We start from the raw sequence: 16,761 nt of genomic DNA, 5'->3' as shown, positions 1-16,761 counted from the left end.
CTGGCTAGTTGTTGGTGTTTTCCGGCTCCGAAAACACCAGTTCCTTGTAAATAAACTGGTCAAAACAGGACCTCGGTGGATAAACTTCAGATCACCTCTATGTGGGCTTTGCCTTTATTTTAAACTTGTGGACTTCCTGTGCGCTTCAGGGATCCCACGTTGAGAGCCACTGGTCTAATTAATAAAATGAAACACATTTCATTGACATCACATGATATAGGTGACGTCATGGAGGCTCCGTCTAACGGGATTCTCTCTGTTTTGCAGCCCCCTAGTGGATTAGGAGGGAACTGCAGTTTTATGCACTTCCGCATAGGCTTCACTTTTAACCACCGGAGGTTGCCGCTTGGTATAAGCTCTTATGACATGTGACGCGGAAGCTAAGACAATGTCTCAGTGGATGTATATTTATTTTATTTAAATTGAAATGCCTATTTTAATTGCCTATACTGTTTTACCATTATTATGATGTATAATACGTGCATTTAGATGGTTATTAGGTAATTAAAGGGGATTTAGGGGGTATTTGTAGGTGCTCTATTATGCTATTTCTAGTTTTCTCAGCTTTCTACAGAGTTGTAGTGTTGAGTACTCATTAGATACATGAGCGGTGCCATTTTTTTTTGTTACCTACATGCATGTTTGAGTTTCCCAGTTTTATAGCGTCAGAAATAATTGGTTTTTGTGAGTTTTTTCTACCTTAAATTTTAGTGATGTCCCGTGGAAGGGACTCAGTGATTGGTCGTCTTCTCTAGGTTGTGCACATCCATGAGAAGAAGGCCACACCCACCTTCACTGCTCAGTATAACTACTCCTAGCAGTTGACCAATCAGACGCAACCTGCAGGCAGGACATGGGGTGGAGCTTTCTCTGTTCGCTTGATTCTGGCCGAGGCTGATCTGAGAGGATCAATACAAAATTAATGAAGGGGTTTATGAAAAAGGCTTCATTATTTCTTGCCCTTCTGGTTATTAAGATAAATTAGACTGAAATGTGCATAATAGAGCCACTTTCGGAATTTCGGGTTACGCTGCAGCGTAGGAATGGAAACTGAGGACCGCCTGTACATCAAAAACCAGCAGTACAACGGCCCCCAAGGATCAACTTTTGGCAGACCTTATCTAAGAACTGTTATGGTTGGCTCAGGAACCATGAAAATATATATTTCTTTTACCTGCAAAAACCAAAGAAAATGAACTAAACCAAAACACAAACAAATGTCAGGTCCCAGGGGTTATATGGTACCGTACACCCTGGAAAGAGCGGTCCTTATAGCTGATTGGAGACCCTGACCAGCTGTCCAGTCAACCATCAACACCAAAGCCGGCAACACAAGATGAAATAAATTAAACAAATAACCAACAATCACACAGCTAAAAATACAACAAAGCTCCTGAAGAAAGGGACGGATAAGACATGGAAGCTGTTTGGTCACATGAATGCTAGACAGTTTCTGGACATTCAGGTCCAGAGTTTCTCCGCGTTTATCCTTCACATTTTCACTTTAAAGCAGGTGAATCTTCCCTGTTGGTGAATAAAACTACAACTTTACAGCTGGAAATAATCTGTAGTGTTGCCAGCATGGAGCACATAGAGATTATCAGCTGTTCACGTGATGCCAGAATGATCGTAAAATGCATTATAACCTTTACAGGTGAACTTAGTTTGATTTTCTCTAAACTTTAGATTATGTACACACTGTTTAATGTATTTACTTCATAACATCCAACAAGACTTGGCCACAAACCATCAAAAAGACATCATCGGAACAAGACTACACCAAACTTAGAGTTTGTCTCTATAAATGTTTTGAGGTTAAGGAATGTACCAATTTATCTAAATATCCTACATTAATGATATAACATCAGTGTAGAAGGAACATTCTACATTTTCTGTAAAGTTCACTTGAAATCTGAACATCCTTACTTGCTATTGTGAGTAGAGTAGGACACAGAACATGTTCCACTCTGTGGAATTCAGTGTTTTTCTGACTTTGAGAAAGATTAATAACCTCTCAACAACAACTGTATCTAATGACTGCATGTATTTGGACATAATTACTACATGAGGGAGTGGAAAGCAGATGTTTCATAAAATTCACATGTGGGTTCAGTTGGTTATTTTCGTGGAGTTTGCTGAGTTCTTCCCTCCTGAACGTGTTTAGAAAATCCCAGGTTCAGTTCATGATCGCTAACTAGCGTTTCGTTTCTAACTGTTGCTTTTGTGTCAACTGAAAGGCTGGAGCTGCATCTCTCATCTCCCCCTCAAAGCAACCTGATTACTGCGTTGCTTTGAAACTGTTCTTTGAAGTGTGGTTGAAATCTGCAGAAATTTTAATCCAAAACTGTCAGAAATTACTTTGATGGGCAACCTTGGCTCATTGGGGACGGGAACACCGCTCCCAATGCTTATACTAAACCTGTTTTTGATGGAAAAAATCTTGTTTTTTCTTCAAATATTTGTCTGATGATAATTGAGGTTTTTATAAACAGTTCAGCTAAATGCAAGTTTCAGCAGGAAGTCTCCATGGCCTGCTTGAATTCAAGATAACATAAATATGTATGAAGTAAACAATGGTAAGTGAAAGAGCCCGAATCACTGGTTCATTCATGTGTTTGATGGCTGTGCTGCAGTGATGCTGCTCTAAAGTACAAAATCAGTTAAAAATTACAGTGTAAGGTCGGCTTCTTTGTGAAATTATTATCCCATTCAGTGTGTGTCAAATATATAATCTTTGTGTTGTGAAAGCGGTGTTTTCTCTCTCTCTACACACACCCAGAAAAATGTCGTTTTCAGTACACTACTCATCAATAGTTTGGACACATTTTCCCATGAAAACCAGTCAAAACCTTTGACTGGTGCTGTACATGGAGCTCACTGTTATACTTCTTATGCCAGGCCACGCTGTGATCCCCAAATACTACCATGTACCAGCTGACTTTGTGGAGGCGGAGCAGAACCAGTGTGGGAGCCAGAAGCGTTTCCCCAGCAACTCTGGCCGTGATGGGAGGATGTTCCTCTGGGGTCAGGCCCTGTATAACATCGCCAAGCTGCTGGGTATGTCTGTGTCATGGTTAGATGCTACTGATTTTACTGCTTTACCGTACTTGTACGGTTTTCATCATCTGTACCCATGTAATTATTTTAAGCTGAATTCTCTTCTGACTGGAGACAAAAGATCCAGTTTGATGGAAACTGCTTGACGCTTTTGTGTGAAATCTTATTTACCTTTATAGCCCTGTAAGGTTAATCATGTTTATTGATTTTTTTTTTTTACATTTTAGTGGACGAGTTAATCAGTCCAAAAGACATTGATCCCATCCACCGCTATGTGCCCCGACAGGACCAGCGCAATGTCAGCATGCGATACTCCAATCAGGTAAACGATAATGTGTCTGTGAAGGACTGCCGTCACTTGGCTTTCATCTCTGAACATTTATCTGACATCTTCTCATCTGGGATGATGATGATGATGATGTCAGAATGACAGCAGATTCAAAGGCTTCTCGTTACCTTGTTCCCACATCTTGAACCGAAAATTTAAGGGCACATTCACATCAGCCTTTTTGATTCGAGTTCCAGTCCGTTTTCTCGGAAAGTCTGCTTCGTTTGGGGGAGCTGCGAACACGCCAGACGAACTCTGATTTGGATTAAAGAGTCAGACTCGGTCCGCCTACAAACGCAGGTCTCGGTCCGATTCAGGCGGACTACATACAGGAAGGGGACCACAAAAAAAACTTCCTGCATTTGGCGTAGTGTTGAGTAAATACATAGCGAATGTCTGTTGTTCATACTGCGTCCATTTGCAGAGTATTTCTGCAGTCAACTTGTATGAGACTAAATAAAAAACCCAAAACAGCGATAGTTTCGTCTCCATGTTTAACTTCTTCTTCATGTGGGTCTTGTCCTCTTTTTTGCTAAATACTAGTGCAGCGCCACCTCTGGTGGGAATGGGGATATATTATCCTAATGATTCGGCTTGTTTGACCAAAATGCAGCATGAACAGGATCTCGGTCCACATGGATACACCCCCCTACAACTGAGCCGAGTCCCCAATCGGACCGGGTCTTGCGGACTATCCTGATGTGATTGCGCCCTAAGTACTTGTGGTTTATTGGTTAAAGCAATGCTGCTAGACTTTGACAGATTTTTGTGCTTTGCCATCCTCTTGTGAAGGTTAATTCGCCATCCCTCTTACTTCCTGTCTCTTCTCTGAGCTATGTTCAGTTAATAAAAGTCTCTTGTCTAATTCTGCTGTGATGTTATTCCACACTGTAACTGTATTTATTACACTTTATTTCTCATTTCTCATCACTGATTTAGAGAAACTGTAAAAACATGCACTTTGCTAAGCTGATGATACAGACACATTTTCTTCTCACAACCTTCACTGTGGGTATTCCTGTATCCTCATCCCGGTTTTTCATCCTGCTTTCCACTCTGCTGTTATTTACATGTATTGCTGTTTTAATTGCATTTTTCCCATCATCTGCAGAACAGCAGGATTTATCTTATTTTACGTCGCCAAGGGGCAAGCTTGCTTGTGAGGATTAAACTCAGTCTGTTTGCCTCTCTAAGTGGCAGTCATGTGTGAGGTTTAATTCATGTCGGAGATGGCCAGCAGCTCTGGGGATCATACAGATGAAAGCGAGAGATAAAAATATATGCAGAATCTAGCTTTTGTTGCGTTGCTGGCAGGCACACCGAGCGGATACGTTCTGAACAGATGGATGAATGCTACGGATGTAAAGATCAGCAGAAAGGATGAAGAATTAAATCTTTCAAATATTTATCAGCCTCAAACCTTTATAAGTCATCCCTACAGTGACCTGGCTGGCAGCTCATTGGTTTCTTTTACTTACTGGACTGAGTAAATTGGGTTTTTATTTGTTTCTAATTCATTCTAATTCAACAGTATTTGCTAAAAGAGGAATCAAACATATTGGTTTCATGTCTCTATCGGTAAAAAATCAGCTTGCTTGTATGAAAGCTGACTTATCTTTGTTCTGACGTCTTTGCTTTTTTATGCTGTGTCTGAAAATCGTCTCATCCCATGTAGGCTGAATTCTATGTCAAGATTGGCAGAACCATTATCACCGCAAGCCTTTAGAAGTGCAAGAGTCGTTGCTGTTGAATGTGTCGTCTGATGGTGACAGGCGCCCCCCAGCACGCCACCAATGAACACACATCTTCATGCTGGGTTCCATGTTGTCATTCTGTTGCATGTAAATGTGGGTGGTGTTGGGTCTGACTTTATTTCTGGGAAAACCTGAATCCTGACAGTTTTATGACGGATGATGTGAGAGATACTGCCTTTTTAATAATGGTAACTGCTTAATAATCTCACTAACGACATGGTTAATGAGTCTGAATGTTGCCAGTCAATCTGCTCAGGATATTAATCCAAATATTTCAAAGTTATTTCTCCTCTATGGTATTTGCTCTCAGTGTTACATGGACGTACATACAGTATCTGGTGGAATCGAGTAGATTGGTGCCATGTTTGAGTCAGTTTATTGCTTTTTTTTTTTTTAAATTTAGGACCAGGATTTACTAAACCAGACAAATGAGTGTGCCATTGCAAATACAACTGCTATTACCAGTTGAAGGGATTTCAGCAGGAGTTTGTAACATTTTGCTGATCAGGAGGAGTCTACAACATGTGGTTGACTTCGTTCACAAGCAGCTATGGTCAAGGTTTCACCCCTGACTGCACACAGTTTCTGTGGACGCGTGTTGATATAAACCTGTGTTTTCTTAAGAAGCCCCTCAGGGACAACACGCGCAACTTTCCACGTGACATCCCTGCTGCAGCTGTTGTGGTGCTTCCATTAAAACAAAGTGTTGAGGTTTTGGTGTTATAAAAACCCTCAAAACAAGGAAACCATCAGCGGTCACTGGGAGGGCGAAGAATCACACATGAATGGCATCACAAGTCTCCACAGTTTGGTTTTCTTTTTAGACGGCTCACCAACAGTAAGGTGGATAACAGCAGGCATCACAACCGTTGGACATCCTTAATCCCACGCGTGCCTCTCCCACTGCCTCCCAATCACACAACCTTCATATAATTACAGATTAAACCATTCTACAAAACTAGGGTTCCCAGAACTTACAGATTCCACTTAAATCACTATTTTCATACCTACATACAATCTGACTAACTAAACTAAATACATAACAAAAACACTTAACATCTATCCAAATAGAACAAACTAATCAAAAACCATGTTAATTCCCACCCCTCTCTGCTCTGTGTCCTTGGTTCAGCCAAACCAGGTAAATATGAAGCAATTCCCTTCACCTTGGGTCCTTAGGCGCCCCTATGTTTGGATGCCATGAAGCCCCACCCAGTAAGACCTCAGAGAGATAGAGGTGCATATGATCTTTATCCCATAACAAAATCACTAAACTAGGGCAAAATAATAATCAATGTCGCAACCTATGAAACACGTTTACTCCTGTTGTGCAACCCCCTCACACTGAGGAAACAAGCAAATTTAGTTGAAGTGGACAACAAGTCAAGAAGAGGTGCAAAATTTCTTCTCCTACTTAGAGATTCCAGTTATTTAGGAAAAACATGTCCCTATAGTCACTGTGATGGAACTAAAAAAGGTTTTTAGGTAAATTGGGAATGAGTTGTTCCCCTCTGCGTCCTCAACCCCGCAACTACATGTCATGTCACTAACCTGTCTCAGTTTAAAGACACAATACCAAACTTTTGCCATTTTTCCTGTCATGCGCCTCCCATTGATGGCTTACATCCTGTTAGCTCTATCCAGCCAGCAAAAGACGATCTTACAAGGATTCTTGTTTTATCTCTTTCTCTCTTAATTTTCTTGCGTTTCATTCATAGACTGTATATAAAAAGATGGATGTAGTCTCCGTGACGTCACCCGTAGGTTTCGCACGGAAAATACAAATATGAGCAAAGAGGTGGAGCTGAGAGGGGAGCTGTGAGCGTCATGGTGGATGATTGACATCGAGCGAACTCCGAGCTTTCTGTAGCTAAGAGCTTACCAAGCTAACCTGGAGATAACAGGAGCTAACCAGCTAATGGAGGTTAGCAGGCTAAAGCTAAGTTACATTGTTAACCGGCTAAAATCCATTCTACGTTCTTCTGACTTGAAGCGGGAGATTGGGTACCTGTCAATCAAAAGGATACACCCCTAAATATGCCAAATTTTGAGATAAAATTACTTTTAAATGGGCGAGTTAGAAAAAAATTCACTCCCCCTACAGTTGTCATGACCTATTAAACCTAAAATGGATTTTTGAACCAGGCTGTAAACATGTTTATTTCTGCTGTGAAGTTGGTCTTTTTAACATCTATGGGGATTTGCTCTGTTTTGGAGCCCCTAGTGGATGAAGGAGGAACTGTAGTTTGATGCACTTCCGTATATCTTCACTTTTACCCGCTGAAGGTTGCCGCGTGGTTTCATTGCAGAGTCATTGAAGTTGTATGTTCAAAACAGCCAGTTCCTTATTACACAGTAAAGTGAAATGTCACGTTGCGCCCCAGATGTAAAAGTTGTATAGTTTGGTTTCTCAGCCTCAGGATTCTGCTGGGCAGCGGCGGCTCTAGAAGTCTACATGATAGATGTCACTGTGTCATCGAACAAGTCTGTAATCCAGAGTTTTAAGGTCAGGATGTTACATAATGTGTCTCTAATACAAACTCCTTGTTTTCAGTGATCAGTGACGGCTTATAAGGAGTGAACTGTGAGAATAGTTTCCTTCTCAGAATTCTTAAATACTTATGTCAAACATATTGAACAGATACAGAAGCAAAAATGTCTGCAAACATTAAAACAGCAAACAGCAGTCATGATTTTATACCAAAATGGACTTATTGAGAGGTTCAAAGTAGTTTTAGATCTACATCTAGATCTAACTGGCAATAATACCTTGATTTATATCTCCCCAACACTTGGTTGAAGCCCAGCTGCATATTATTACCTTTAAATACGAGCCTGAAAGCAGAACATTTCAGCTGTATGGTGTTTATTTTAAAGCCATGACGTATTGCCGGTGTTTTGCTTTTCTGCCTTTTCAGATCCAGTAAATCTGAGAAATGTTTTATTTTCAGAGTTTTTCAGGGGTTGTTTTTTCTTCCTTAGAAAACATGAATACAACATATGGACATGTTGTGTGGTGTCTTAATGTACCTGGATCCCTGTCCTCAGTCAGGAGAAATTAGATGTGGTTGTGTGTTCATGCAGCTGGGGTTGAACTGAGCACCTCACAGGGTCAAACCCCTCCATCATCCCTCTCCTCTTTTCTTTCTTCTTCCTCATTACTTTTTTTTTCTTCACCATCTCACCTTTGTATTTTTGTATTTTACTCTTTTTGGTCTTCATGCGGATTTTTTTTTTCATGTCTGGATCTCTCTGCTTTGCACCTTTTCTGTCTCAGCCAGACACTTAGCTTTCATGTTGTGTTGGCAGATGCATGAGATGGGTTGAGGGAAAAAAACGAGTCTGGAGGAAATGGAAAGATGTGAAGGAATAAGAGGTTTTTGCACCTTTTCACTTGATTGCTTTGTGTTTGAAGCACAAAATTTGTGTAGTGTTTGCATGTGTTTGCTGCGGCTGTCTGGTTAGTTCTTCATCACTGACATTCAGTGTTTGGTCTGCAGACAGAAAAAGTCACACAAGCATGCTGGGCTTTCACATGCACTTAGGACATGATTTAAACACAATACATATACATACATATATATACACTACTCACAAAATGTTAGGGATATTTGGCTTTCAGGTGAAATTTATGGAAAATGCAATATGTTCATGCTACAGTGATATAATTTCATAAAAGTAAGACATTTAAGTAGAAGGATGCACTACTGATTTCCTCATCTCAAAAAATTCATTCAACACAAAAGGTAATAACAATGGTAGTTACACCACAACAAAAAATTTGAACGTCTCAATATCTCGTCATGTGCCCTTGAGCATCAATTACAGCTTGACGACGACGTCTCATGCTGTTCACAAGGCAACTTATTGCCTGCTGAGGCATGGCATCCCACTCTTCTTGAAGGGCAGCCCTCAGGTCATTGAGGTTCTGGGGTGCAGGGTTTCGAGCCTCTACACGACGGCTCAGCTGATCCCACAGGTTTTCAATGGGATTCAGGTCTGGAGAGAGTGCAGGCCGTTCCATTTGAGGTACACCAGTCTCCAACAGCCGTTCCCTGATGATGCGGCCTCGATGAGCAGGAGCATTGTCGTCCATGAAGATGAAATTAGGCCTGTGCTGTTCATGTAGGGGCACAATCACTGGATTAATGATGTTATTCAGGTAGTATGGGCTTGTCACTGTACCAGTCACAAAGTGTAGGGCAGTTCTGTACCAAGTGGACACCCCTGCCCACACTGTAACACCGCCACCACCAAAAGCTCGCCTGGTGACAACAGTGGCTGATGCATAGCGCTCTCCCTGACGTCTCCAACATCGTTGCCGGCCATCATTTCTGCTCAGTGTGAATCGACTTTCATCAGAGAACAGCACTGAGGCCCACTGGTTCCTCGTCCAGCGTAAATGCTCCCTGGCCCATGCAAGACGATGAAGCCTGTGCCTGGTGGTGCGGTCAGGTACCCGTGCAGGTCGTCTAGCACGCAGACCACGCTGATGGAAACGTTTCAAATGGTCTGACGTGACACTTGGGTGCCTCTCACCTCTCTTAAACGTGCCTGGAGTTGAGTGGCATTCATCATCCGGTTTCTCAGGGCAGTGTTCACAATGTAGCGGTCATCAGCACGGGATGTGGCCAAAGGACGTCCACTTCTAGGCCTTTCTGTGACTCTTCCAGTCTCTCCATATCTTTGTTGCAACCTGCTGATGACACTCTGTGACACTCCAAGCTCAGTGGCCACTTCTGTCTGAGAACGTCCTGTTTGAAGCATCGCAATGGCAAGGGACTGTTGTTCCATTGTTAGGTGTCGTCTTGGTCTCATGATGTCAAAATGTGAACAGCATGATGAGGACAACTGTTTAAACACCAGCTCTAATTGAACCAGGACATTTATTGGTCAATTCAAGGATCACACACCTGCCGTGATTTTTGCCGTTAAGCTCCTTGTTAGAGAACAGCAACTTGTGCAAAATTCATTGAAACATTTAACAGTTGGACATGTGCATTTAAAAGCTTAGAGAAGATCACATTAAGTTCACCTGTACAGGTTTGAATGCATTTTAGGCTTGTTGTGAAATTTCACCCAAAAGCTGAATATCCCTAACTTTTTGTGAATAATGTATGTATATATATATATATATATATATATATATATATATATATATATATATATATATATATATATAGATATATATATATCTATATATATATATATATATATATATATATATATATATATATATATATATATATATATCCATATATATATACAACAGTCACTCAAATAACTGGAGACTTAAAAAAGGAACAAGAATTAAAAAAAAATTGCAAAAGTATGATTCAGTAATATAAGACACTGTTTTTTTATTTCAATGAGTTTAAAAACAAACAAACAAACAAACAAACAAATTGGTCCTGGACAAATTAGAGCACTTTGGGACAAAATACCTGCAGAAGTCTGACTGAGAGGAACAGAAAACACCTGACTGGAGCGGAAACATTAAAGGATTGTTTCACAAAATATTAGTTTATGAGTGATGTAATATGTAATAAATTATCTTATTTGTTTGCTTTTTTAAAAAATATTTATACTGATCCAGAATTAGAAAATAATGTAATGATTTTCATAATATTTTTATTTATTATTACTTTAGTCAATTTCAGCTCATTTTACAGGCAGCTGTTTTTTTCCTTCTTTAATGAAAGGGTATGACTAAATATGAGCACAACTGTATATATATGTGTAGAAACCCGTGTGTCTTAAGGGAAATAGTGCTAAGAAGAAAGTCATCACTTGTTATGCAGATTAGAAGTCTTGCAAAGCTAACGTCAGGATGCCAAGATCAAGACGTAATTGAGGTAAAATAAACATGCTATGTCTACTTTAAGTTATAAGATTCAGTCTTATCCTTTACTGTGGCAATGTTTTAACTCCATTTGTACATGAGTCTCCCCACCATTCCTGTATGACCTGCAGGAGACTCCAGGCTGAGCACTTAAGTTTATTACACATGATTACGTAGTATGCATTAATAATGTAAACAACATAACATACATTTTTTCTGGCAGACCAAATTTTAAAAATGGTGATACTGCAGGTTTTAACATATTCAACTCAGCAGAGGCTTGATGCATTAAACCCGCTTCATATGCACGTCTCAGAGGAAGCCAAACGTCCAACAGCTAAAGGTCAAAAGGTTCAGCTATAGTGGCTGAATGGAGCATTTATTTAACTGGAATGCGTTGTTGATGCATTGAAATGTTTTCCTCCTGCAGCGAACTGCTCGCCTGCCAAACAAAGTGAAGCTATTGATTTTATACATACATGACCTGAACATTTTGAATACGTATGGAGGCCATGTTGCAAATGAATGTAGAATCAGCAGAAACTTGTAACTATGGTGCCAAAGGCTCATCTAATATTAGGTGCAAATGGATTATTTTTTAGCTTTCCTTGCTACTGGATTTTACTGGATTTATTTCTTGCTGCAGCAGCTACTGAAGTGTAGCGGTACGCTGTGAGGGGGTTTTTCTCCAGGAGACGATTGGTGCTCCCAGAGCTGTGAGGGTGAGTCAGATGAAACGCAACCCGAGGAGCGTGGCATGGCATCCCACTGACAAACATGCAATAATATGCAGCGGGCGTAGCAATTGTGGGGATCTGAGAAGTCATGAACGGCTGTAAAAGTGAATTAGTTGCTTATGTCATTTATGTCACATACTTGATTTTAATGTTGTTTCCTTAATGTGCTCAGCTTTGCAGGGATGCTCACAGTGTCATTGTGCATTTTTCACTTTGCTTTTTCACACTATTTATCATTTTCTCCATCTGTCTCTTTGAATTCTCTTCTTTCTTTCTGTGTCTGTGTGTTTTACAAGGATTCAGCAACCCACACATTTATCTCTCAACCACAACCGACAAACACACGTAAAGCAGAGACTTGTCTCTTAAATGTGGTGTAGCGAACAATTGTGGCGACTGTTGTCAGATTTTTTCTGACAGTTACACACATACACACACACTTGGCACTATGTGAGAACAAGGTTAATGGAAAAACTGGCGTCTGTACTGTTGGAGCCATCAGTCATCAATCAGAGATAAGGTTTGGGTCAAGAGAGACCAGTGATGGGATATTACAGGAACAAACACACCTCCTTAGAGCTGGGATTTATGGAGGAGCCAGAGAGAAGACAAAGGAGGCCTCAGGAGGACAGGAAGGAAGAATGGAAGAGGCGTCACTCTACTCTTATTTATGTCTTAGAAACCTTCTTTTGTCATGATAAAAAGTTAGTTGACAAACGTATCTGTGAAACTGAACATTTAGGGCACAAACATGAAGCTTTGCTAATATTGAAGCACAACAGAATCTAGAGTTTCCGTCCGAGACGTGACAGAGCATCACAGCTTTGTGCAACATTTCGGTGCTTTGAGCTAGACTCGGTCTCTGCAGCTCTCTGCATCGCGTCCAGGATGTCGGTTCACTGGCAGCTCTGGTCTGCATTACCTTACTAAAGATACGTCCTGCGGATCCGTTGCCCTCTGCTTCCTATCAGGCTGTTAAATTAGTGTAAAATTACGCAAAACGAAAGCAACTGCTTTTTTTTTCTGGGTTGTTCGCCAACAAAACTGGCACCTCTGATTTGTTTTCTGCATGGCAGAGGTGGAATTTACTTGATGGGTCCCAATGACAGACATTATTGGGTCAAATTACACTTGTATATTTTTGGAGTTGTAGGTCAATGTTCACACAGATTGTAGTTGTATGTGAGTCTTTGTGATTCTGTTGAATGAAAATGTCTGAGAAACTCCTGTTTGTGCATGGTTAGAAAAGATTTTATTTGAAGAAAAAAGGAAAACTTGTGAATTTGAAGCTGGATTTGTACTCGCAGGGCATCTGCGAGTGTTTCCTTTGTGGGAGCTCTCTGCAACCGGGGTGGCGGTGGTGGATAGGGTCCAGTGCTACTGGTGCCTGCCATTGCGCTGCCCCGGTGCAAACGGCTCCTCGGATGGTGTTTCCACGACTAGTCCGTCTGCACTTAGCTTTCTCATTTAGATGTATCTAAAAAGGGGGGTTGGAGGTATCGTTTTATATAATATGTCTGTCTGTGTGTTTCTTTAATGTCTGATTTGAAACTGTAAAGCGCTTTGAGTTACATATTTAATGTTGGAAAAGCGCTTCATAAATAAAGTTTGATTGATTGATCTGCGTACGGTCGGGCCGGTGCAGCTGATGCCGCGGAAATGTGCTCTCGCATTCGAGTGTAGATTGACGGCATCATATTGCAGTTTCTCTTCTGCAGCCACTGCACAAATTAATTAAGAAACTCCAGATATCCGTAAACATGTATTCAGTCAGAAGGATGTACATCTGCATAACCGCGCTTCAGGCTGGGATGCACATCAGGCCTCCGTCCTTGAAGCAGATGCAGCACGAGTATAAATCCAGCTTAATACAAGAGAAACCCAAATTTCCCTCACACTGTTGGTGACTCTGAGGTTACAAGTATTAAATTTGAGCCTATTTTTCCTTTCCAAGCCGATTGGACGGTGACATATTTGTCAAACTGTCCAACGAGCAGGCAGGTTGTTGCCTCAGACCCTTCAGAGGATCCTAAAGTTAATTCTTAAACATGAATTATTTAAATGTACATATGATTATTTTGTGCTCTTTAAATTCAAAACTTACACCTAGATACCATTTTTTTTAGTGTTAGAGAACAAACGAGCCTCCTTACATAAAATAAAATGGCTTTGTTTCATTTCTGCCACAGCTATATCGCCACTAAGGGTATTAAAATGGTCCCCACATGTTCACTTTAACCAACACAAAAACTGATATTCCTAAAGAAAACATGCAACAAGAATGTGTGGATCTCCTCTTCAGCCAGGTATGCATGTTTTCTCTGAGCAGTTTAACCTGCAGCATTTGACATGAATCAGACACATCCGTTGGATTTGTACGGGACTTTCTGACTTCGTATCCTGCCGTTAGTTTTTCTCACATACCTGCAGCAACGACTCATGGTCATACATGATGGCTGACAGAACGTCAAGCTAATTCGAGTCCAAAAAACCATTTTTCTCTTTGTGTAGTTTGTCATTCAACCCTTTATTATTTGCTTTGAACCAAAAGAATGAATCCTTTCTGTTGCTTCTTGTCGTTGAAATGTGACTCCTGTTAAAGGGGAGTTTTTTCCTTCCCACTGTCGCTGCGTGCATGCTCAGGATGGGTGATTGGATCCAAGTCATTACTCGATGCAATCAGTTGGTTTCTATTATAAGATATGTATGTATTGGCTTGAAATTATGTGTATGTTGATTCGTGTATGTAACACGATGAGACAACATTGTTGTGAAGTGGCACTAAACAAAGTTGAATTGAATTGAATGTGAAACCTTCAGAAAGTCTTGCTGTATACATCAGATTCCTGTTTGTAGCATCACTACACAAGCTGAAGAGCTTTTAAAGAGTATTTTTATGTAATTTATTACAAAGAATTTTTTTTCCTAAAATGATAGAAATGTTTATGCATGCATTGATAGCAAAAAAGAAACATTAATTGCAGAATCTAAGATGCCCAAAATGTGCAGAAGTTACGACAACTGAGCGAGAGAGAAATGTTTAATTCAAGTCTTCTGCTCAGCTCAGCTTTATTTATAAAGCCATTAAAAACAACCAGAGCTGAAACAAAGTGCAGTACATAATTAGCTGTTTAATATTGCTGCTGCTTTCAGTGAAAACGGGCTGTTTGCTTCAGTTTGTCATGAGCATGTGCAAACATTTTAAACATTTATATTTGCTATGTTTAGCATATAATCTACTCTGTTTTTACTAAAAACCACCACAAATCCAGCAGAGCTCATGTTCTTATCAACTTCTGTTAACGTGTCTGCTTTTTGCGTTTCTTATACGGAAAGAAGTTTGTCGTTCACACATTCCCATAAATGACTAATCCAGCCTGTTGCGTCCATCGGGCACTGAGCTCGTGTTTCAGTGGTGATATTGATACTAATGTTGGTCTCAGATGATTCCAGTGGGATGACACTGATACTTTAGTTTGTTTGTTTCATATATGCTGCTGTGTTTCATCACAGAAGCGATCTGACTGTCGCAGAGCAGTCACACCCCGTTCCCCTCCGTCGTCTCATGTTTTGCTGTGGTACCATCATGTGACTCAGCTGTGCAGGTAGACGAGCAACCCAACAGGCACCAGCCAGCAGCACAACATGGGGTGTGGACCAGAATGTCAGATATGATGATGGTGTGGTTAATTTAGTGAGATATCTTATGAGTTATCCAGCTGCAATAATCTAAATGTAAAACTATTAACTATCTGAATCTTCTCCGCTTCTCTCGCCATTTAAGAGCCAAATTCGAAATGCAAGGCCTGAAAACTAGCAGAGATTTTATAGATCCAAAGACATTTTTATAGGTCCAAATACATGCATGTTAGGTTAATTGGTTACTCTAAAATTGCCCATGGGAGTGAGTGTGAGTGGTTGTTTGTCTCTGTGTGGCCCTGCGATGGACTGGAGACCTGTCCAGGGTGTACCCCGCCTTTCGCCCAAAGACTGCTGGGATAGGCTCCAGCTTCCCTGCAACCCTTCATCGGACCAAGCTGTTAGGATAATGAATGAAAGTGTTTTAGGGTGGCTTCTGATTGCTCCTGTGATATTGTAATTATATGCCCATAAAACGGCGTCTGTCACCAAGATAATACCAAATTTGGATTTCTATGGCATGAGTTATAACTTTGTTCTTAATGTGTTTAAAAAACAATAACATATTGTTTCCACAGATTAATCTATTTATATTTATGTGTTCATTTTGACAACTATAGTAAAAGGTATCTATACTGGTATTGATTAGGGCTGTGCAATATGATGATTTATATCCTTTGGACGAAAGAAAATGTCTATCCTTTCATGTTAGGCACTATTGTTTACACCACAATAAGCTGCTTTACTGCAGTACCTTATTTCAGGATGCACTTTACGGCATCCTCGCTGCAATATATAAACAAACATGGTGGGAAGACGGTGGCATACATTTTTCAGAGCAGGATAACTAAAAGATGACCAGCCAACCAAAACCGATGAGCTTGTTCATAAAAGATGAGAAATTGCTGTTGCATGGATACAGTTTGGATATAAAAAGACCGACGTGGGACCGACAACAGACGCCCTGCTTGAGAAGGGCGGGACTTAGTGAAGGGTCAAATAAGCCCGGATGCTCTGACAAGTCTTGGTGAAGTCCTGTTTCCTCTCATCATGGAAAATCTCATTTTACTTTTGTAAATCAGACCTCTGGTTTTTAACTAAAGGACTCGCCTGCAGCTTTTTAGTGATTCTTTTGGGTTTAGTCCTTTGTTTCTCTTCTGGCATCTTATCTTCTATTCATTACCTGACATGTTTAAAGGTCTTCTTGTCATTTGGTTTCTGTCCTTGGCAGCAGTTTTGGGTTTTGTTGCTATTATTAAACCCCTGTTGTGTGTGCCTTTACTGCATTTGGGTTCTTAAGCTACCTGGACTTTTTCCGATGACAACAGCTCTTTAACTTTTATTTTGAAGAAATGAGGAGATATGAAGATCTTTATATTTTACATTTATGAACCAAATTCATTT

General features: G+C 40.4%; 1 protein-coding gene across 2 annotated transcripts in view; it reads left to right on the top strand.

The window, feature by feature from the left end:
- phkb (phosphorylase kinase, beta) overlaps nt 1–16,761 on the top strand; it is a 152,450-nt gene that overhangs the window by 82,127 nt on the left and 53,562 nt on the right. For both annotated transcript variants that reach the window (XM_079239387.1, XM_079239388.1), the window contains exons 13-14: nt 2,899–3,057; nt 3,285–3,379. In XM_079239387.1, coding sequence (XP_079095513.1) covers nt 2,899–3,057; nt 3,285–3,379 — 254 coding nt within the window. The remainder of the gene's footprint in view (nt 1–2,898; nt 3,058–3,284; nt 3,380–16,761) is intronic.

Source organism: Telmatherina bonti (assembly GCF_933228915.1).
Source record: "Telmatherina bonti genome assembly, chromosome: 1".
Classification (NCBI taxonomy): Eukaryota; Metazoa; Chordata; class Actinopteri; order Atheriniformes; family Telmatherinidae; genus Telmatherina; species Telmatherina bonti.
This window is presented reverse-complemented; position numbering and strand designations above follow the sequence as displayed.